The sequence below is a fragment of the Furipterus horrens genome, unplaced genomic scaffold (assembly GCF_987537825.1).
Source record: "Furipterus horrens unplaced genomic scaffold, mFurHor1.1.pri manual_scaffold_8, whole genome shotgun sequence".
Lineage (NCBI taxonomy): Eukaryota > Metazoa > Chordata > Mammalia > Chiroptera > Furipteridae > Furipterus > Furipterus horrens.
Window position 1 is genome coordinate 90,881,124 of NW_028327178.1, and position 22,296 is coordinate 90,903,419.

At 47.7% G+C, this 22,296-nt stretch overlaps 1 protein-coding gene across 1 annotated transcript; it reads right to left on the reverse strand.

The window, feature by feature from the left end:
- Window positions 1-5,253: 5,253 nt before the first annotated feature.
- Window positions 5,254-19,975, reverse strand: SUN5 (Sad1 and UNC84 domain containing 5). Its single transcript, XM_090285268.1, has 13 exons — window positions 19,816-19,975; window positions 19,345-19,403; window positions 19,060-19,134; window positions 17,965-18,031; window positions 17,024-17,085; window positions 13,791-13,840; window positions 12,410-12,444; window positions 11,707-11,815; window positions 8,791-8,869; window positions 7,725-7,840; window positions 6,978-7,145; window positions 6,381-6,467; window positions 5,254-5,393 (listed from the first exon to the last, which is right to left on the reverse strand). The coding sequence occupies exons 1-13, from the start codon at window positions 19,887-19,889 to the stop codon at window positions 5,262-5,264; spliced, it is 1,113 nt and encodes a 370-aa protein (XP_090141394.1). The 5' UTR covers window positions 19,890-19,975; the 3' UTR covers window positions 5,254-5,261.
- Between the last annotated feature and the right edge of the window lie 2,321 nt (window positions 19,976-22,296).

The following is a 22,296-nucleotide window of genomic DNA, read 5'->3' on the forward strand; positions in this document are numbered from 1 at the left end:
TGAGATGGGCGGTGACAGGGAGTTAATTAGGACACACGATCAGGGAAGGGCTCTCAGAAGAGGTGATATCTGAATAGAGACCTGCAGGACTGAGGAGCCAGCTGGGTGAATGTTTGGGGAGTTCCAGGTGGGGACAGGGCAGAGACAAGGGCCTGGCAGTGGGAGTGAGGCCAGTGTTCAAGGAGCAGCAAAGTCACTGGTGCCGAGCAAGCCAAGGGAGCAGCAGAGGAGAGGTCAGCCAGGTATCAGGGCCTTGAGGATCATGAAAAAGGGCCTGGGGGTCACTCCTAGCCAGGTGGGAGCCATCACTGGGTTTGCAGCTGGGCAGCTGGGGAGCAACATGGTCAGATTGGAGTGGGTTGTGGAGGAGGTTGCTATGGGCAGCAGTGGTTAAATAGAGGGGTGGAGGGGGGTGTCTAGACTCTCCATCGTGACCAGCAGCCTCAGCTCTTTCCCTTCAGGGAGCTTTGGAAGGGTGACAATGACCTGAAAAATGACCACTGTGGGACTTCCCGTTGGCTTGTGCACATGGGGACTCAGCCAGATTTGATCTGAAGAAATAAAGAATGTGATACTTCCTTCACTTCCTCATGTGAGGGGTTCATACCCATTACCACGCCAGGATCTTGGGGGCCTCGATCCACCTCTGGCCGGGAAGAGATGAGGGCTAGCATCTCTTGGGTGCACATGGGGAAACTGAGGCTAAGAGAGTGACTCCCTGCAGGTCACACAGTGAGGGAGCACAGGGCAGGGGTGGGGCCCAAAGCTCTGTCTTGTCTCTTGCCTAGGGGTCTCTGAGTCTCACAGAAGCTGAGGCCCCGCCTGCCTACCCCACCCCTCCCTGACCTGGTGTCCAGGGATTATTAGATTAGCCCAAATCATGGGGCTGCCAGTAGGCTTAACAGAGGCGCCACTCCGGAGACCTTGTGGGTGGTTTGGCGCTCTGTACCTCCGGCTCTGTCTTGGTCATCACGGATTGCCGACTCCCCCTGGCTGACTGCCCAATCCTCTGCGCTAGTCCAGGGGGTGGGCCAAATGGCAGGCAGGTGGCCAGCCTTGTGCATTGTGGACCTGGAATTAGGGTAGGCAATCTTTGTTCCCCTGCAGGATGCTACCTCAGGAAAGAGCCCTTCCTGGGCTGGAGCAGGCCCCTGCCATGGTGGACTGTCAGGTTTCTGATGGGCCTTGGATGGGACTGGGTTCCTCTCAGGGCCTGTCCTCTAGTCAAGTGCACTGTGAACTGTAGTGCCCATAACCCAGGGCCTGTTAACCTTGGAGGACAGGGCTGTGGGGGGTGGGGGTACATGTATGGGGCAGGTGAAAAGGGACCTGTGGTGAATAGAGGGGAGCCTGATAACCCAGGTGGGATTGAGCCACAGGTAGTGGGTGTTCCTCATAAGAACAAGGCTCCCCGTGGACTGAGCACCTGCTGGCTCTGCCCTTTCTGTGCGGGCTGTGTGATGGTATCAGTGGTCCTGTGGTAGGGGTGGGCTATCAGCCCACTCCCCAGGGGGCAGCTGGGACAGAACCAGAAATCCTGCTCTCCCCTCACGGTTCCACAGTTGGCTCACCTGAACCTACAAGAATCTGATGTGTCTGTGGGAAGGGTTGTGGGGGTGGGTGGACAGCAAGTGCTTTGGGGCCTGGAAGGTCTGGGTTGGTGTTGCAGGTCTGTAAGGACCCATTGTGTGACCTTAGGAAGGCGTCTCACCACTCTGTGCCTCCGTTTCCTCATCTGCGGGGATGCTTCATTCCTGTAGGGAGGAGGAGATGAGGTGATGGGTGTGAACGCACCTGTGCATATGGAATGCTTGTGGACGATATGTGTGTCCTTCTAGAATGCTAGGGAGAATTTACTTGAACCCTCAGGAGAGTGGGGATGGGGGTGGGGCAAGTGCCACATGAGTATCAAACAGCCAGAGTTCCCTCCATAGCAGTTCTAACCACAGAAAATGACAAGGAGGGTAAAGATTCCATTTATAATCCCCCTAAAGCTGGTAAAATATCCAGGATTACACCTGACAAGGTAAGTGCAGAATTCATTTGAAGAAAGCAACGACGCTTTGCTAAGGATGCTGAAGGAGAACACTTCAGGACATGGAAAGGAGATTCCATGTTCCGGTGAGAGAAGGGCTGACATGGCCAAGGAATTTATTCTCCAAACACGAGTCCATGACACCAGTGCAGGTCCAGCTGCTAGAAGATGCAACTTGACATGCTGACTCCAAAGGTTGCCTGAAAGAGAGGATGGTCAAGGAGTGTCTTCTTGGGACTTGGGGGAGCCCAGGTCACACCAGAAACAGAGAAATAAAGAGGAGAGTGCTCGCTATAGCACACAATCCAAAACTAGAGAAACTCAGAGTCCACCGTTGGTGCAGGATGAGGCCAGGGCTCCATGAAGTGGAAAGAGGCCAGAAGCTGTGCATTGACTCTGTTTTCAGGCTACAGAGGAGAGATGAATTCTTCAATAATGGTACCACATTGTGGCCTTTAGGGAGTAATTTAGCAAAAATTAAACTAGATCCCTACCTCATACCATGCACACACACAAAGTCCATATGCATTAAAGTTTTTCTACATCCAAGTTTGTGTGTGCACTAAAAAGCATATCTGTCCGTCTATCCTTCTATATAATAGATACAAGATTTGTAGAAGAAAATGTAGGAATATATTGCTATAATCTTGAAACTATGCAGGCCCTTCCTTCAATGTATACATGTTATCAGCCATAAGGAAAATGACTGATTTAACTACATAAAAATGTCCCCCAAAATCTGTTAAACAAAAGCACTTTAAACAAAGTTAAAAGACAAATGATGGGAAGAAAATGTGTAGAGCAGCTGGAAGAGCGAGACTGGGAGGGGCTCTGAGGAGGACGGAGCCTGCCTACGGGTTTGCTTTTCATCAAATCTCAGTATGGGTGTGAATTTTTAAATTTTATTTTATTTTAATTCACACCCAAGGATATGTGTATTGATTTTTAGAAAGAGAGGAAGTGGTGGTGGTGGGAGGGGCAGGGAGAAACATCAGTTGTGTCCCTCCTGTATGCACCCCGACCAGGGATTGAATCTACCACCTTTTCCAACTGAGTGACCATCCAAGGCAGTATGGTGTTTTGTTTTGTTTTTAATCCTCACCTGAGGACATACTTGTTGATTTTTAGAGAGAGAGGAGGGAGAGGAAGAGAGAGAGAGAGAGAATGAGAGACACAGAGAGAGAGAGAGAGATGTGGTATACAGGACGACACTCAACCAACTGAGCACCCAACCAGGGCTCTGGTGTGGCTTTTTAATAACAAGAATGGTTCTTATAAAAGTTACAGGAATAACACCAGGTTGAGCATGTATAGCTCACAGGTCCACTGATTTCTGGGAGGGAGCAGGGAGTGGCAGGAGTATGCGGTGACCCCTTGAAGCCCACCCACTCTGGGAGCCACTGGAGGGCAGGTCCTGGGCTGGCTGCTGGACAGTTCCGGGAGCTGGTGAAGAGCCTGGCGGATGGCTAGAGGAGCGGATTCTGTACCAGAGCAGAGCCTGTGGAGTGTGACTCCCAGGAAAGAAGTGTATTTCCAACTTACCTGCACTTGTAATGCCCAGCTGGACCTGTGCCGGGCAGTCCGCCTGCCTGCCCCTACCCACATGAATTCCCCACCTTGCAGGCTCCAGGCCGCTCCCTTTCTGGCTTGGTCAGCCTGCCCCACTCTGGAGCCCTGTGTAGAGGCAGTGTCACCCCCTCCCAGAGGACTGGCCTTCCTGGCATCTGCCTGGGGCTGGAGGTTTTCGGTGAACACTTCCCCAACACCTGCTATGTGCCCTGCTCAGTGCGACAGCTCCGTGGATAGAGTCATAGTAGATTCTGGCAGTAGAATCTACTACCGTAAGCTTTCAAATAAACACTAGAACAGTTAGGACTCATCTATGGCAAAGATATGCATGCAAAGTGAGTGACTAGAATAACTTTTTTTTCAGTTTTTATCGTGGTAAGACATGACATAAAACACACCACCTTAACCATTTTTAGGTGTGCAGTTCAGTTGTATTAAATCCATTCATAATATTGTGCAACCATCACCACGATCCATCTCCATCACCCTTTTCATCTTGTACATCAGAATTTGTTTCCTTTTTAAGACTGAATAATACTCCATTGCGTGTGTTTTGTTTATCTATACATCTGTTGATGGACACCTGATTGGTTCCGCAGTTTAGCTATTGTGAATAATGCTCTGAATGTCGGTGTACAAATCCCTCTGAGACCATGCTTTCAGTACTCTGGGTGTACACCACGTGGGGTTGCTGGATCGTATGGTAGTTCCATTTTTAATTTTTTGAGGAACTGCCATACTGTTTTCCACAGTGGATGCACCATTTTACATTCCCACAACAGTGCACGAGGGTTCCGATTTCTCACATCCTTTTCAAACCTTAGCATTTAGTTTATTTGATGGTAACCATCATAAAGGGTTTGAGGTAGTATCTCACTGTAGTTTAGATTTTCATTTCCCTAGTGATCAGTGAGATTGAGCACTTCTCATGTGCTATTGGCCATTTGTACCTCTGTTTGGAGAAATGTCTGTTGAAGCCCTTAGCTCATTTTTGAATTGGGTTGTTGTTTTTTGTGGTTGAGTGTTAGAAATTTACTATGTAATCTGGATATTATTTGTCAGATATCTTCTCCCATTCTGTGGGTTGACTTTTTACTTTGTTGATGTTGTCTTTTGATGAAGAAGGGAAAATAAATGTTTATACCTGGAAAAACAGAGGTTCAGAGAGGGCATGTGTCCTGGCTAATGCCACACAGTGAATCATTTGTATGATGTTGAAATACTCCAGGGTGGGCAGGGGTGAGATTTCCTATTTCCCACCTCATCTGGTATAACAGCCATAACCCTGTCTCCATTGTCCAGATGTGGAGACTGAGGCCCTGAGAGAGCTACGTCAGGGACAGAGCTTGACTTGAAGCAAGGGAGACAACTGATGGATGGGTGTCAGACTGCCTGGGTTGGAACCCCGGTGCTGCCATTTGCTGGCTGTGACTTCTGGCAAGTCACTTTGTTGCTGGGAGCCTTCACTGTCCCCATCTGTGAAATGGGGCCTTGTGGTACTGTTGTGAGGATGCCTGGGCACCCAGTACATAATCAATAATTGCTAATGTGGTGTCAGACATCAAATGCTAGCCCACCCTCACTCTTTGGGGTCAAAGACACACAGACTTGGGCTGGGTCATGAAGAATAAACTTTAATCTCTCTGAGGGCAGAGGGTCAGTTAGACTGCTGTCTGGGTGGGGTCACAGAGCCATGCACTCGCACGCGGTACAGGCAGGTGAAGCGCGGGTTTCCCCAGTTGCTCGATATCTTCACCTTGATTGCTCCAAAAGTCCGGCTGGGCTGGTTCTAAAACAGTAACAGACATGGGTCATTTCACCCCTAGGACCCCACTCCGCCTGTCCAGAAGGGTGTTTGGGAGTGGAAGGAACCCATTTCATAGGAGGGGAAACTGTGGCTCAGAGAGGGAAATGGACAGGTCCAAGGTCACACAGTAAGGCCATACCCAGAGGATGGGATAGAAGGTGCTGGGACCAGGACAGATACACTGTGATTAGAGAGGTATCCCAGCTTCAGGGCTCTGGCACCCAAGGGCTGTGAGACCCTGAGTAAACCTCCATCCCTCTCTGGGCTTTAGTTTCCCCCTCTGCAAAACTGGAGCAGTAATTTCTGCTTCCCATGGTTCCTTGAGCATGAAACAAGATCTTGGAGCTGATGGCTTACTGGTACTTGGAACATAGTAGATGTGCAAGACTGGATGGTCTCTACTTCCGAGGGAATTCCACAATGGAAAACTGAGGCCCAGCGAGAAAGGGAATGGCCCAGATGACAGACTTTGTGGCTGGGTCAGGATTTGGGCTGGTGTCGAGTCCCAAGCCTGACTTCCACCCAGTCTCAGGGCCATTCCAGCAGCGACCCCTCCAGTCCTGCTTCTGTTTCCAGCTCCCTCCCCTCCAGGCCTCAGTTTTCCCACCTATGGCTGGACGAGTTGCTGATAACAGGCCTCCCAGTATGGAGATACTAAGTCTGAAGCCAGTATTCCTGGTCCAGGGCCCCCTCCTGCTCAACATCTGCTGCCCCTGGAGGGCTTCGGGGCAGAGGAAGAAAATGGGGAACAGCCAGGGGCTGTGTGGTTCTCCTCGGGGTCCCACTCTTGGCCTGGTAGCAGCTCCCTCACTCTGAGCCTCAGTGTCCTTTTCTGGCAAGTGGGTTAGTGACAATTGTGCATCTCCAGGGGCTGCTGGGAGAAAAAGTAGGGTCTCCTGGGAAAAGCCCAGCACGCAGTGTGCATTCAGTAGGTGCTCGGCAGGGCAGCGTTTCTCGTTTCTCGGGTACCTGGAGCTGGAACATCTGAATGATGTTTTCTGGCTGAAACTGAAACGCCCCCAGGAACGCCTCCTCCGTGGGGGAGCCTTCCATGCCCTGTGAACTCAGAACCAGGAAGAAAGTGTCAGGGACAGGCAGGACCTTCAGAGAGTGCTGCCACTCTCCAGCTGAGACTTGCACACATCCCAGGATGGGGAGCTCCCTACCTCTTTGGGGACCATTCTGTCGCAGTACAGGCTAACAGGTATAAAAGAGCATGTGACTGGGAGTCAGAGGCTGAGGCTCTATTCTGTCATTGATCTGTAGAATTTGGGTGTTTCCCTTACCCTCCTCTGGAACGCAGTCTCCTTATCAGTGAAATGGGACTCAGTGGTCTCTGAGGACTAAATTAGCTCTGAAAAGCTTGGGTTGAAACAAAGGAGTCATTTATCCCCTGTCCTTGAAGGCTGTGATCTGACTCTGACCCTAGACATGCCCAGCCTCAACGAAGCCGCATGCAGCCCCTCTAGCCTGCATGAGCTGCGCAGTTCCCCAGGGTGCCTGGAACACCACCATTAACAAGGCAGTCCCTTAAGTAAATACTGCTCCCTGCCAGGGTGTGCTCACATAGATGATAAAATCCTTGGGGGCCGAGTCCAGGCTGCCTGACAGTGAGATGGTCTTGGGAATATGCTGCAGGGTCAGGTTGGACAGGTAGACTTTCTGGGCCAGTCGGATGGTCACCTGGCCGCGGTCACCTGCGAAGGCCCAGCAGTTGCCAGGTGTCACGTTGGGCTGGAAGGGGCAGGTACAGTGGGGTTATGTTGGGTGGGTGGGTGAGGACGGATTCCTCACCCCAGCCTAACTCCCCTAGACCTCTTCTGCCCTCTTGGAAGAGCCAGATCTGCCTGACTACAAAGCTTGGCTTGAGTGCCACCAACTCCAGGAAGCTCCCCTGACTGCAGGTAGCAAGGATGAGTTTTCCCCTCAGCCCAGCACAGAGGACAGGAGCCTGCTCAGGGCCCCGAGGGTTCCCTGATCCTCGGTCTTTAGGGCTGGGTGGGGGCCCCTTCGAGTGCTAAAGCAGGCTGTTCCCTACCTCTGTGCCTTTCTCCTGTTGCTGCCCAGCCCCCCAGTGGTTCCTGCTCTCTGTTCTTGCTTCCTGTTATTGCCCCTGACTTCTCCGCCTCATCAATTCCCACCTTCCTCAGCTCCCTGTCCCTGCTCCTGCCCCATCTCAGTCTCCTGCATCAACCCCTGAACCAGCCCCAGGCCCCATCTCCTTCACTCTCACCCCCAACCTCAACTTCTAGGGGTGGTCCCCAGACCCTTGACCACACCCCTGCCACTCTCATCGCCCGCCATTCTCCCTGCCTCAAGGATCACGTCCGGGGACTGTGCATAGTTCCAGAGCCGGATCCAGTTCCAGTAGGAGCGAGCCTTGTCATGGTTGTATGTGGCTGACGTTTGCTCAAAGTCGATGGAGGCCCCTGTGTGGGAGGAGGAGGATGGAAGGGTCTCAGCTGAACAGCCCCGACTGCTGCCTGGTGGAGGGACGCCTTATTGACTGGGCACTGATTCTGTGCCCTATGCACTTTGGATGAGTCACTGGCCCTCTCTGGATCAGTGTTCTCCTCTGGGAAATGGGAATAATAATAGTAACAATAATAGAAGTAATGATAGATCACATTCACCTCATAGGGTTGTTGTGAGGCTGAAATGAATTAATACTACAAAGTGTTTATCCCGCAGTGCCCGGTGCTGAGCCAGTGCTCACTTACGTCATTACCATTACTAGGGCTATTATTATACCCATTTCCCAGGGGAGGGAACTCTGGCCCTGTGCGGTTAAGCTGATGCCCTCTGACCCCACATCTCTGAGGGCGCCTGGAGCAGCTGGTGGCTGCCTGGCAGAGGCAGTCCACCCTGCGCCCTGCTGGCCCCACTGCACTTCCTCCCATGCGCCCTTGCTCACTTCTGCTGTGTCCTCACAGGGGCACCTTCCACACTGGCTCCCTTGGTCTGGAATGCTTTTTCCTCCTCACCAACTTTCAAGCCAAATGTCCCCCCCACTCTGCCCAGGTCCCCTCTCTCCAAGCCATCTGCTTCATTTTAACAAACCACCACATAATTGGGCCTGTGTTGGTTTTCAGTGTGGCTAGGCTTCCCCACCTAGGGCAGGGACAGCTCTGCTGACCTTTGGCTTGGAGGACAGGGAGTGGGTGGAAGGGTGGTGGTGGGCCTCCTGTCCCCATGTCAGCTCCCCATTAAAGAACATTGAAAATTGTAGCAAGAAAACCAGCTGGGGAGCAGAGGTCAGCTCTGAGGATGAACTGCCCAGCAGCAGAGGGTGCACCAGACTAGAACTGAACTCTGTCCACTCTCTGAAGAGTTTCTGAGGAAATTTGAGGTGAGCATATTGGGGGAGAGGATCACTTACCTATAGACTTTAGGGCAAAGTCTGGCTTTTCAATGTAATCTCCTTGTATTATCTTCATTATCTTCTGGATCATTTTTTGCTGAAGAGGCAGAAAACACAAGCTGTGCACAGGTGTGTTCTTACAGCTCATGGTCCACAGTGTGTTCTCACAGGTGACAGGTGGTTGCAGAACATCTTCTGCCCCTGCTTACCCCGCCTATGGAAGCTATGGCTGTTCCACACACAGGATCACCCTGTCACTGTATTGTAAGGAAGCCCAGGTGACACAGAGCCACCCCTACACCACCCACTGGGTTTACTTAGTGCTTTCATACCCACCGTGACAGCATGTCACATGTGGGAGTGGAGTCTCGGTGAGGTTAAGGGCAGGGAGTGTGGAGTCAGATAGACCTTTACTGCTGTGAGGCCTTGGGCTAGTTACTGCCCACCTGAGTCTCCATTTTCTCATCTGTAAGATGGCACAACAATCGATGTGAGGATTAGACTTACAGCAACTTACAGACTTAAACGTACAGACTTCCTCACAGCAGCCCTAGGAGGTAGGTACTATTATCATCTCCATTTAAAAGATGAGAATTCTGAGGCACAAAAGGGTAACTTGTCCAAGGCCACCCAGCTGGTAGGCGGCAGAGCCAGGCAGTTTGGTTCCAGAGTTCAGGCTCTGGGCTACTACACTCCACTGCCAGATAAAGTATGTAGAGCACTTAGCAGTTGGTGCTCAATAAATGCCAGCTGTTATTTTGACTAGACTTCACAGCTTTCGCAGATTGTGTTTTCCAAAAATGGCTGTAACAAGATCTCCCATTCCACGTTCTTCTTTCAATGAGACTTTGATACTCTTCCCATTGAGAGATGGGACTTTAGTTCCCTCCTCATCGGTCTGAGTGGGCCTGTGATTATGGCAGAAGTGATGCTCTGTGACTTCTGAGCTAAGTCCTATGAGGTGATACAGCACTGCTTGGTTGTCTGGGGACACTTATTCTTGGAAGCCAGCCGCCATGTTGTGAGGAAGCCCGGACCACATGGAGAGGTCACATTCGGGTGCTTTCGTCAACAACCCTGAGTTCCCAGTTGACAGCCAGCATCAACCTCCAGATATGTGAGTGAAGACACCCCCAGATGATTTCGGGCCCAGCTGTTGAGTCACCCCCAGCCTTCAAGTCTTCCCAGGTGAGGCCCAGACATCATGAAACAATGACAAACCATCCCTACTGTGTCCTATCTGAACCACTGACCCACAGAATCTCTGGGCATAATAAAATGGGTGTTTTACCCCACTAAGTGTTGGGGTGGTTTGTTCTGCAGTAGTAGTAGCTATAACAATAACTAGGGTGTTTACAGGGCCGTGATTATGACTATTTTGTTGATGTGAAAACTGAGGTGTGGAGAGGTTGGTTCCCATCCTACAACTACATATATAATTCAGTAGGTCTGGGTGGGGCCCATTAATTTGAATTTGTAATGTTTTTCGAGCTAATTCTGATACTGCTGGTATGGTGGCCACACTTTGAGGACTGCTTTGCTAGATGGGGTGGTAAGTCAATATCGAGTGGCTACAGCTGCACTTCGTCTGGGGCACTGAACCAATCATGGGCACAGTTAGAGGCTGAGAACCCAAGCTTGCCCCTGGCAAGGAAGTATGCCGCTGGGGTCAGAAACTTTTCATTTGTTCAGGGCTAGGAGACAAAATAGGAGTGTTGAGGGTTAGTCTTTCCAATCAGGACAATCATAAAATTTTTGAAGCTGCATGGTCAGGATGCTAAAGGGTTAAACTGAAAATCTCTGACTAATTGTTATAAGAATTGCAATCCAGGTCTGAACCAGCACGATGCATCTACATAAGATGTGATCAGTGTACCTCATCATCTTTACAAAGAAAAAGGGGAACTCTCATTGATAGAAATTATAATTATCTAGTGTAACTACAGTTCTTTTGTATGGAGTGTCCATAAAACACTGAAAAGTTACTAGACAGAAGAGGTAAAACCATATAATTGGTACCTCAAAGAAAAAATAGACAATAAAAGGAGACCATAGGTGATTCAGATATTGGATTTAGCAGATGACAATTTTGATATAACTATGAACAATATGTTAAATAAAATAAAGGAAAAGATGGACTACACAGATGAAATGTTGGAAAGTTTCACCATAGATTGAAAATCTGAAAAAAGATCAAATGTATATTCCAGAACTAAACAATGCACTATATGAAATTAAGAACTTAGTGGAAAGATTTAACAGTAGACTGGACAAGACAGACTACAGGATTATTAGTTAACCTAAAGAGATGTAAATAGGAAATGTTAAAACGTAAGCAAACAGAAAAAAAGAAAAAAGAAAAACAAACCAAGTATACCATAACAGTTATGTGGAACACATTTAAAAATTCTAGCATGGTTATAATTGGAGTCCCAGGAGAGGAGACAGATAATAAGGAAGAAGCAATATTTTAAGAGATAATAGCTAAGAATTTTCCAAAACTCTTGAAAAACATCAACCCGTAAATCTGATAAACTTAGCACCCCGTAAGTGAGTCAAATACAGAATACTGAGGATAAAAAGACTATCCTACCAACTCCCGTGGATGAAAAAACAGACCATACTCAAAGGACCTACAATAAAAGTGCCATTAGGCTTTTCAACAATAGTATAAACTAGAATACAATAGTGGATTTTTCAAAATTCTCAGAGAACAGTATTTCCTATCTATAATTTTATACCTAGCCAAACTATCATCAAGTGTAAGGGTGGAAGACATTTTCAAACATGCAACTTCTAAAAATATAAATATACCTCTTATTTCACTCATTTTCAGGAAGGCATTGGGAGAATATGCTCCACCAAAACTCGGGATATAGGAAACAGGCCATCAAACAGAGAAGTGTTTGGGGGGCAGAATGGCCAGCATCTCACCTCATGTGACATGGCTTCCATCTCCTGGAGCTTGGCAAGGAGCAGGGTGATATCACCGCGGAGGTCCTGGATTTCCCCAGTGTGATGTTGCACCTTCTCCTGGTACATCCTTTCAAGGAAGAAGTGAGAACATGGACTGACTGATTTGTAATGCTACTGTCACCCCCAGCTTCTACCTTTGCCAGTCACCCCAATAAAAACTAGCTTTACATTTTCCCACTCTCCTGGGGCCCATCCCTGGACATACCCAGGTTCTTATCTCCAAAATGGTACTCATGCCCTTCCTCCTGCTTGGAATATTCTTTAACCCAGCTCATTCCTTACAAATATTCTTTGGTAGTTTGTCTACAATTAAGGATTCTGCCACCAGGTGATATCTTGTTGGTTAAAATTCTCTTCAGCTATCTTTTGCTGAGCACTAACTATGGGCTAGGAACTATTCAAGATAGGTTATATCTTCCTTAACATCCATAATCACCCAGAACAAGATGGGTGTTATGCCTTGTCTCATAAATAAGAAGTCAAAAGATTAGAGAGGTAAATTGTCTTATATAAGATTATCTAGATAGGAAGTATGGGAGCAGGGATTTAAACCCAGGTTAGTCTGATTTCAGAGCCTACATTGTTAATCAATACATCCCAGGTTCTGGTTATAGCTCTGGTTTTTAGGTGTTAATAGAACTATATAGCAGATTCTTCTTACCTCAAGCTCTGCAGTGGACTCTTTATGCTGTCATCCTGGTAGGGTGTTGAGGAAGCAAGTGATCTCCTTCAGGTGGTGTAATCTGGGTCTAATTGAGCTTCATCCATCCATTCTCCCACAACCATAAATCTTTCCATTTGTCTACCTTCTTACTGATTCTTTCACCCATCCATCCATCTACTATCTAACCAAAATCCAGTTTACCTTCCTTTTTACCCATCCATCCATCCATCCATCCATCCACATCCACATTCATCTACCCTCCCACCCACCAACCATCCCATCAATCTACCCTCTTCCATCCATCACTCCATTTATCCAACCTTCCTCATCCCTCTACACTCTTGTTCATCTACCTTACTTTAACCATTAACCCTCTCATCAATCCATTTATCCCATCCATTCATCCATTCACCATCCCAACTATCTACCCTCCCATCCAACCATCCATCCATTCATCCATTCATCCATTTACCCACCCGTATATTCCAGCTGCCCTCCTAGCTATTTATTTTCTTATCCATACACTTTTCCATTTGTCCATCTATCCCCCAAACACTTCCTCAAACCCCTACATCCATCACTTTCATTCTCCCATCTATTCTCTCTCCATTCACACTCCTATGTGGCCATCCTGTCATCCTTCATTGATGGAGGCAACCCTGTGCCTGGCCCTGAGGTAGACATTGCTGGAATAAATAAGACCTGGCTCTGCCTTCAAGGGCTGCCAGTATAGTTGGGGAAATAGTCATAACTGCAGAAAATTACATTCATGATTATAGAAAATTGTGGGAGGAGAGAGGGCAATGTGACCACCTCTGCTTGGTTGTTTCTGGAGGAGGTGACATATTAGCTGGATCTTGAAGGAGATGAAGGAGTTCATAAGGGGAAAATAAAAGAGGGAGGGACAGGCCCATCAGAACCCCTTTCTCTCTGGGCCTTCTGAGACTCTTTGCTGTCCTCCCACAAGGAGCTCTGGCCATTATTTCCTCCTCCTTCCTCCCCAGGAACCATATAGCAAATGGTCTCATCTTATTTGAGCAGAACAAACTGCCTTGAGTAGAGAGAGAGATGTGTTCCTTGTCCTCCCCATCCCACTTTATGTGGGGCCCTGATAAAGAAGAGATGGGTTATCTCTGGGAGTGAGTGGCAGGAGAGGAACCCTGGAGGAGAGAATATTGCCTCTTGTTTTTGAAAGTCACATTTTGTTGGGAGAGATGGGTTCCAGGTGAGTGGCATGGCAAAGGCGGAGATTTGGAGCTGGGATAAGTCAGAAACTGATTAGGGTCCAGGTATGGTGACAGTGAGAGGAGCTTACAGATGTGACATTGACTGAGGAGAGGCCAGTCAGCAGTGAGGCCTGAAGAGAGCACACACTCACCTGCCCAACTTCCACTTTGGATGGTAAGTGTACAGAAAATATCCAGAATCCTGTGGGGCCAGAAGAATGAGGATGAGCCATTAAAGATGGAAGGTTAAGAGTTTATGGTCTGGAGTTAAGGCATCTGGGTTCAAATCCTAGCTTTGGCCCTTACTACCACTGTGCAACTTTGGGAGAAGTTACTTAACCACTCTATACCTCAGTTTCCTCATCTGTAAGATGGGATAATAGTAATATACACTTTTTGACTAAATGATATCATACATGCACATAAACCAAACAATCTGTGTCTTCTCTCCCTCCCCGGTCCCAATCTACTGGGGATAACTGGCAAAGAGAAAAAAAGGAGGTCGTCTCCCTGCATTTTATGATGTCTGTGTTACCTGAAATTCTACTATTCAAGCAATTAATAAAATCCTTAAAGCCTATTAGTTGTTCAATTTAAAACACTCAACAAACTCGAAATAGAAAGGAACTTCTTCAATATGATACAGACCATTCATAAAAACCCAGAGCTAACATTATACTTAATGATGAAAGATTCCGTGCTTTCTTCCTAAGATGAGGAACAAGACAGCGATGTCTGCTCTTGCCATTTCAACATAAAATTGTCTTGGAGGTTCCAGCCAGGTCAATTAGTAAAGAAAAAGAAATAAAAGGCAGATGACATGATCTTGCACATAGAATCCTAAAGTATTCAAGATTGTATGCCTTGCTCAGTGTCAGAAGTAATAAATGAGTTCAGTAAGGTTGCAGAATACAAAACCAGTATACAAAAATCAATTGTATTTCTAAACACCATCAATGAACAATCTGAAGTTAAAATGAAGAAAAAATTTCATTTACAATACATCTCATAGAATGAAATACTTAGGAATAAGTTTAATGAAAGTACAACGTTTACACTCTGAAAACTATAAAACATTGTTGAAATAAATTAAAGAAGACATAGAGCTACCCGTCAATAATGGAAAGAGAGCCATATTCATGGATTGAAAGACTTAATGTTGTTAATACTTTAATAATATTTAACAGTACTTCCTATTCATCTATGGGTCAATGCAACCCCTATCAAACTCCCAATGATATACTATTTTTTACAGAAATGAAAAAGTTGATTCTAAAATTTATATTGAGACATAAGGGACACCCACAATAGCCAAAACAAGCCAGAAAAGAACAAAACTGAGGGCCTCACATTTCTAGGTTTCAAAACCTACTGCAAAGCTATAGCAATCAATCTAGGGTAGTACTGGAAAACAGATAGACATATAGGTCAATGAAATAGAACTGAAAGTCCAGAAATAAACCCTCACATTTATGGTCCAATGATTTTCAATAAGGGTGCCAAGATAATTCAATGGGAAAAAGAACATACTTTTCAATAAATGGTGTGGAAGCAACTGGATACCTACATTTAAAAGAATGAAGTTGGACTTTACCTCACACCATATGCAAAAATTAACTCAAAAATGGATCCTGGACCTAAATGTTAGGGTTAAAACTATAAAAATCTTATAAGAACACATGGGAGTAAATCTTTATGGCTATGATACCGAAAACAAAAATGACAAGGAAAACAGATAAAATGACTTCATCAAAATCTTAAAAATTATGTTGCAAAGGACACTATCAGGAAAGTGAAAAGACAATAAATAGAATGAGAGAAAATACTTGCAAATCATACATCTGATAAGGGACTTGTATCCAGACTATGTAAGAAACTTACAACTTAGTAATACAAAGACAAATAACCCAACTTAAAAATAGGCAATGCCCTGACAAGCATGGCTCATTTGGTGAAGTGTTGTCCTGCAAAGCCAGAGGTTGCTGGTTAGACTCTTGGTCAGGGCACATGGCTGGGTTGAGGGCTGGTCCCCAGTTGGGGTGTGTGAGAGAGGCCACCTTTGATGTTTCTCTCACACATTGATATTTCTCTCCCTCTCTTTCTCCCTCCCTTCCCCTCATTCTAACAATTAATAAACAAAATCTTTTAAACAGTTAAAATGGGCAAAGGTATGAATAGACATTTCTCCAAAGAAGATAACCAATGACCAATAAGCCCATAGAAAGATGCTCACCATTACTAATCATTAGAGAAATGAAATAAAAACCACAGTGGGAAAACCCTTTACATCCACTGGGATTGCTAAAATAAGAAAGACAATAACAAGTGTTGGTGAGCACGTGGAGAGGTTGAAACCCTCATACATTGCGGCTAAGAGCGTAAATGGTGCAGCCACTTTGGAAGCCAGTTTGGCAATCCCTCAGATGGTTAAACATAGGGTTACCATATGACCCAGAAACTCTATGCCTAGATATATACCCAAGAGAACTAAAAACACATGTCCACACAAAAATTTTACAGGGACATTCACAGCAGCATTATTAATAATAACCAAAAAAGCAGAAACAACCCTAGTATCTATCAGCTGATGAATGGACAAACCAAATGTAGTGCATCCTTTTATTCAGCCATAAAAAACAGTGAAATGCTAATACATGCTACAATGTGGGTGAACTTTGAAAACATGGTAAGTAAAAGAAGCCACAAAGACCACATATTGTATGATTCCACTGACAGGAAATGTCCAGAATTGGCAAATCCATAAAGACAGAAGGTAGATCAGTGGTGTCTAGGTATGGGGTGGGGAGGATGGGGATTACCTGGGGGGTTGCTTTTTGCGGTAGTGAAAATGCTGGAGTCTGATGGCAGTGATGAATGCACAACTTTGTGAATACACTCAAAACGACTGAGTTATACACTTTAAAATGGTGATCTTTATGGTCTATAAATTGTATCTCAAAGTTGTTATTTTTTAAAAATCTTATTTGTTGGGTTAAGTTTTCTGGAAGTTTCTAAGAAATCCACCCCTGGGGAGGGAGATCACTTTGAGGAAGCACAGCTGTGATGTGGGAGGAGGTGGTAGTGGCTGGAAGGAAGCCACAGAAACCCAGAGAGAGGGAGTAATAATTACCGTAACATAGTTTGGGGAGAGCTTTATAGTTTTCCAAGCCTTTCTGAGTTTTCAAAAAAATTTTATTGGTCATTATTTCATTTAATCCTCACAGCAACACTCATTAGATAGATGAGGAAACCGAGGCTCATAGAGGGACAGTATCTCGCCCAGGGTTACCTAGGTAGTGCCAGAGCCCTCAGTCTCTCCCTCCCCAGCATGGGTGAGAGCCAGGGATACCTCTACCCGGGATGGGGCAGGGCCCTGGGAACGCACCAAAAGCACAGAGGACCAGGACACCTGTCTTTTCCATGAGCTTCTGGAAGAGCAGCTTGCATCTGGAAGACAGAGAAGCAGTGATCAAGGCTGCCCAGTGCCTACCTTGCCTTCGGCTCTTTCCCACCCAGAAGGGAGGGTCCCTTTCTGGGCAATGACACCCTTGCCAAGATGCTGGCCATGTTCCATGGTTTCATCGCATCCCAGAGGGAAGGAAGCTCTTACCCCAAGTATTTGGAGCCATCAGAGATCAACTCTCAGTGGTCATGGTGTCCTCATCACTCCCTTTCTCCATCTACATACTGTTTGTTCCCTCCTGTTTTCTCTGCTGGTGAACACATCCTTCAGGGCTCAGCTCAAATGTCCCCTCTTCCTACAACCTCCAGACTCACACTCCCCACACTCATACTGTTTCTGGTGTCTTCCTTCCCCACCCACTGGGAGCTTGTGAGTGGTGGGGACCAAGCCCAGAGTAGGCATTAAGGAAATATTTAGCATTTAAACAAGTGAATGAATGGGGTGGAAAGCTCTGCGGGAATTCAGAGGAGCCTGCGAGGGCAGGAAGGTAAAGGGAAGGGATGGGTTGGGCATTCCAGGCAGGAAGAACAGCATAAGCAAAGGTGTGAAAGTAGGAATAAAGAGTGGGTCCAGGGAGTGAGAATCCTAGCCTCGCTAGCCCAATGGGTCCACAGCTGTAAGCAGAATGAGGGCAGCTCTGAAAGAATGTGTGGAGCGAGATTTCAGAGGGCTGCAGGCTGAGATGATGGAGCGATGGGGAGCCACAGCAGGTTCTGGGGTAAGGGTATCTGATAAAAGCCAGGTATGGGATAGTATATCTAGTCTGGAGTACAAGGGAAGGTTCAGACCAGTGAGAGGGCTGCATAGCCACCAGCTGCATAGTTGCAGCCCCCATCACTCTTCCCTCACCTGCCCTTGCTCACCTGCAGATGTTGAATAGAACTTGGTGGGCCTGAGTCCTCAGGAAGCAGGCCAGGTAGGTAATCCAGGCTACAGAGGAGACAGAAGACCAGGGAGTAGTTTCACCCTTGTTCTTATTCTACAACAACTTGCTGAACTGTCCTGGGGCTTGGGGGGTTTGGGGGACACTCCAGAGCTGAGAGACCCCCTCAACAGGCTAGTTGAGCCCAGGGCAGCCCCACTCTGCTTATGGGTAAGTGCCAGCATGGAGTGAATATGAGTGCTATAGGTGAGTACTGCTGGCAGTCGGCAGTTAATAGATACGTAATAGCGGCACAGGAGCACAAAACAAAGTCTGGGCTGTGTGAATGCCCGTTCCTAGACACTGGGAGCTTCTCAAAGGTGTGGTCCTTGTCTGGTTCATCCTGGGTACTCAGCAATGCCCAGCGTGGAGCTAGGTAAAAAGTAGGGAATCAGGAAGCACAAGTAGGTGGGAGGATACACAGACAGATGGAATGGTTTGGAAGAAGGATGAATAGAAAGATGGCTGAGAGGATGGGAGAATGGGAGTAAGGGTGGAAGGATGGATGGGTCGATGACTGGATGGGTGGAATATTAACAAATAAAGGTATGGGTGAATTCATGGATGACTTGGTGAATGAATGGATGGAGGAACCAATGGGGTGCATGGGTATTAGAACAGATGGATATGTGGACAGATGGTTGGATACACGACTTCATGGACAAATAAGTGGAGGGGTGAGCAGATGAACACAGAAGTAGAAGACCAATCGATCTTCAGGTGGTCTGAAGAGAGGGTGAGTTGGATCAGACCATTCCCATGACTTCACCAGTGTCCTCCTGACCCAGAGGTCAGGTTGGTGTCAGAGGAGGGGAGGGCTGGCAGTTAGCTCCTCCTCCAAACCACACATCTTCCCTTCCACTCCCTCTCTCCAACCACTAAAGAGATCCTGGCTCGAATGACACCCCTGACACCTCTGATGGGAAGACCTCCAGAGCTCAATCTGCAGCTCCCTCCCTCCCCTGCAGCCCAGCGCAGGCCTTATCCCCCACTCCCACCCCAGCTAGCCTGACCTGAGGTGGCTGCATATACGTACACATACACTCCAGTATGCATTGAGTCAGAACTGGGGTTGGGCTGTTCAGACGAATTGGCAACTGGAAGGCATTATCTGTAGAGAACACAGGACTGTCATTCACTGCTGACCTTTGGGACATAGTGCCTGTAGGCAGCTGGGAAGCTCTTAGAGCTTGGTCGGAGCATCCCTGCCCCATGCCCTGCCCCTGTCCAGGTGGCCCTGGGTTGCCCTTCTGACATCTCTGAGCCTCAGCCCCTTGCTGCCCACGAAGACCCCAGGACTCCCCCTCCCCTCTCTGCTTACTCATGTTTGGCAAGGACTCCTCTGTCACCCTGCTGGGGTTCCGGCCTCTTTGGACGACCCTGGGGCTGACAAGAGTCAAAAATAACATTTTACAATTCACAGGAACATAGCGCCCATGTTCCAGACTGAAAAACTGAGTTGCAGAGATATTTGCTCCAGACCACCAGCCTGTGAATCAGTGACACACCCAGGTCTGCTGACACCAAATCCAGGTGCAACACTGTGCTCCCAGCACTCAGCTCAGTGCGTGGGACACAGTAGGAGCTCAGTAAACACAGGCTGGAAGTATGACTGCTCCACCACTTCCTGGCCAGGAGATTAGAAAAAGCCACAGTCAAACCTTTCTGACCTCAGTTGCTGCATCCGTGAAGCGCAGGTGGTAATGCCTGCTCACCTCCAGGGAAAGGGCAGAGGCGCAGCATTTTGTCAACTGTAAAGGGCTGGGCGGGGGGGTGGGGCTGATGTTCTCACCTCCTGGGCCTGGGGTGCGCCACATCTTCGGGTGGGTCACACGGGTCCCTCGGGCTCCTTGGGGACCGTGGCATTGCTTTCCTTCTCTAGGACAGGGAATGGTGGTGGGGCTCTCTGGGGGCTGGCGAGGAGGAAGTGACTACTACCAGAGCCTCCTAGTGTTCAATGAAAGGTGTCGTGTGGAATCTGTGTCAAGTGGAGCTGTTGGCACTGTGACCTCACAGAGCAGGGGTGAGGGGTGGGGTTTGCTCTGTCACCAGCTTGGCCCTGGAACTTTCTCTTGGAGGAACCCATTCTGACCAACTTTCCACTTTTAAGATGGGGAAACGGAGGCCTCAAGACAGGAAGGGTCATGTTAGGGCCTCAGGGATGGGGCAGGGGCGAGAGCTGAGGCTCCAATATCCAGGTTGTGCTTTTTCTTGCTCCAGAGCCCCCCCCCCCACCCCCCGCCCCAAGTTTCCCAGATTTGCCCTCTTCTTAGGTTGTAAGTGAATATTTTATCATATAATGCTGAGCTTCTCACTGGTGGACATTTCGCATAACACAAAATAAGTATGTGTGTTGTTGTTTGAATGAAGTTCTACTTTTCACTGGAGGAAAATAACAGCATAGCAGAGTGGAAATGTCTGGCTGTGTTTGTATGTTTCTTTCTCTGTTGGCCCTGCCTGTGGAGAGAGCCTATTGGGATTGTGAAGCTGAAATGAATTCACTTTCCCCCCTGGTGGCCATTGCTCAAATTGCAGGCTAAGTTCCCGTGGGCAGAATAGTGGCCCCCCCCAAAGAGGCCTGTGTACTAAAACTTGAACATGTGAATATGTTTGGTTACATACGAAGGGGAGTTAAAGCTTGAAGGTGGGATTAAGGTTACTAATCAGCTGACCTTGACATGAGAGAATATCCTAGATTATCCAGGTGGGCCCAGTGTAATGACAAGCATCCTTATAAATGGAAGAGGAAGGCAAAAGAGAAGAGAGATGGCAGCCTAAGGAGCGCTCAGCCCAACCTGCTGGCTTTGAAGATGGAGGAAGGGGCCATAAGCCAAAGAATGGAGGTAAGGAAACAGATCCTCTTCTAGAGCCTCTAAAAAGAAATAAAGCCCTGATTTTAGTCCAGGGAAACCCAGTTCGGATTTCTGACCTCCTGAGATAATAATCTGTGTTTTAAGTCACTAGGTATGTGGTAATTTCTTATAGCAGCAATAGGAAACTGATACAGTACCCTCAAGAATATTTGGTGGAGGGAAAGCCCTGAAATGTTGCCATTATAATTGTTACAAGGGTCTTACAATTATACATTGAGTATTCAACATACACTTATTAAACACCTGGTCTGCTCCAGGCAGTGGCTGCAGGGGCGAGCAGAACCAGCTCCCATCCCTGGGGGTGAGGGCAAAGGGGCTGGCGGAATATCTTGCACAGAGCAGGTGCCACTGAACCGTGCTGGCTATAGGGAGGAGGGGCTGGTGATAATCTCTCTCTTTTGTGTCTACTGGCTGTCCCTCAGTGTCCCTGCGCTGGAAATGCGGAGGAAGAGGAAGTGTTCATGCTGAGAGCAAACACTGAGAGTGGCTTCTGTCAATATTTGTGCCACTCTCCACCGACTCTGCTGTTTGTCTCCGCTACGGTGAGGACCAGGAGGACTGGACAAACTGAGGCTAGGATTAGAGTGTTAGGGAGTGTGCTGCTGGGTTTTCTCACTCCTTTTCGCCAAAAGAATAGGGCAGGGGAGCCCTGGCTGGGAGGCAGGGCTGGTCCACATGAGCTCTGGCCTCTCAGGGGAGAGTGCAATGGTGTCTGTCGACTCTGTCAGTTCTGTTGCTCCAGTGGGGACTCAGCATAGGGTTGGGCTCTAGGCCTGATATTTGGGCTGGTGTGGAGTCAGTGGGAGCCATGGAGGGCTCTGGAGTGGGGGAGGGCCCTGAGGTTTTTTGTCCCTGTACCCCAGGTGAGCCATACAGAGAAACAAAGGGGACTTGCCTGCAGCTATGCCATCACCTCCTGTGCCCACATGTATGTGCATACAAAAACACATATACACACCTCCCAACACCAGGAAGCAGTCCACTGTACACAGGTACAAATGTATACATGCACTTTACACCATGCACACACAGACCCACAGGCATACTCAGTATACCAAGCCCACATATACATACTATCCATAGAACTCCCCACACCTGCACTCATGTAGTCACATAAATAGTCATGTAACACCATAAATCAATGTGACAACGTGACCATTTCATGTCCACACTCACATACTTTCCTCTGATTCCTATACTTATGATCTAATGCATGTGTACAAATGACTAGGCACACATAACCACACACAAACACACACAAAACCCTCATACACACACGTATATATAAATCTTCACATTTGCACAGTTCCTTGGGCCCCATATAGCCAGGTAGAGCCTGGAGCTTATAGTGCAGAAAGAGATAATGGGCTAAATCTCTTGTGAGTGGGACTGACGTTTGG

Coding starts and splice junctions, on each gene's coding strand:
- SUN5 (XM_090285268.1), bottom strand. CDS start 19,889: ATGCCACGGTCCCCAAGGAGCCCGAGGGACCCGTGTGACCCACCCGAA. Junction 19,404..19,815: donor GCGCACCCCAGGCCCAGGAG/GTGAGAACATCA, acceptor TGTCAGCCCCAG/GGTCGTCCAAAGAGGCCGGA. Junction 19,135..19,344: donor GGAGTCCTTGCCAAACATGA/GTAAGCAGAGAG, acceptor TGTTCTCTACAG/ATAATGCCTTCCAGTTGCCA.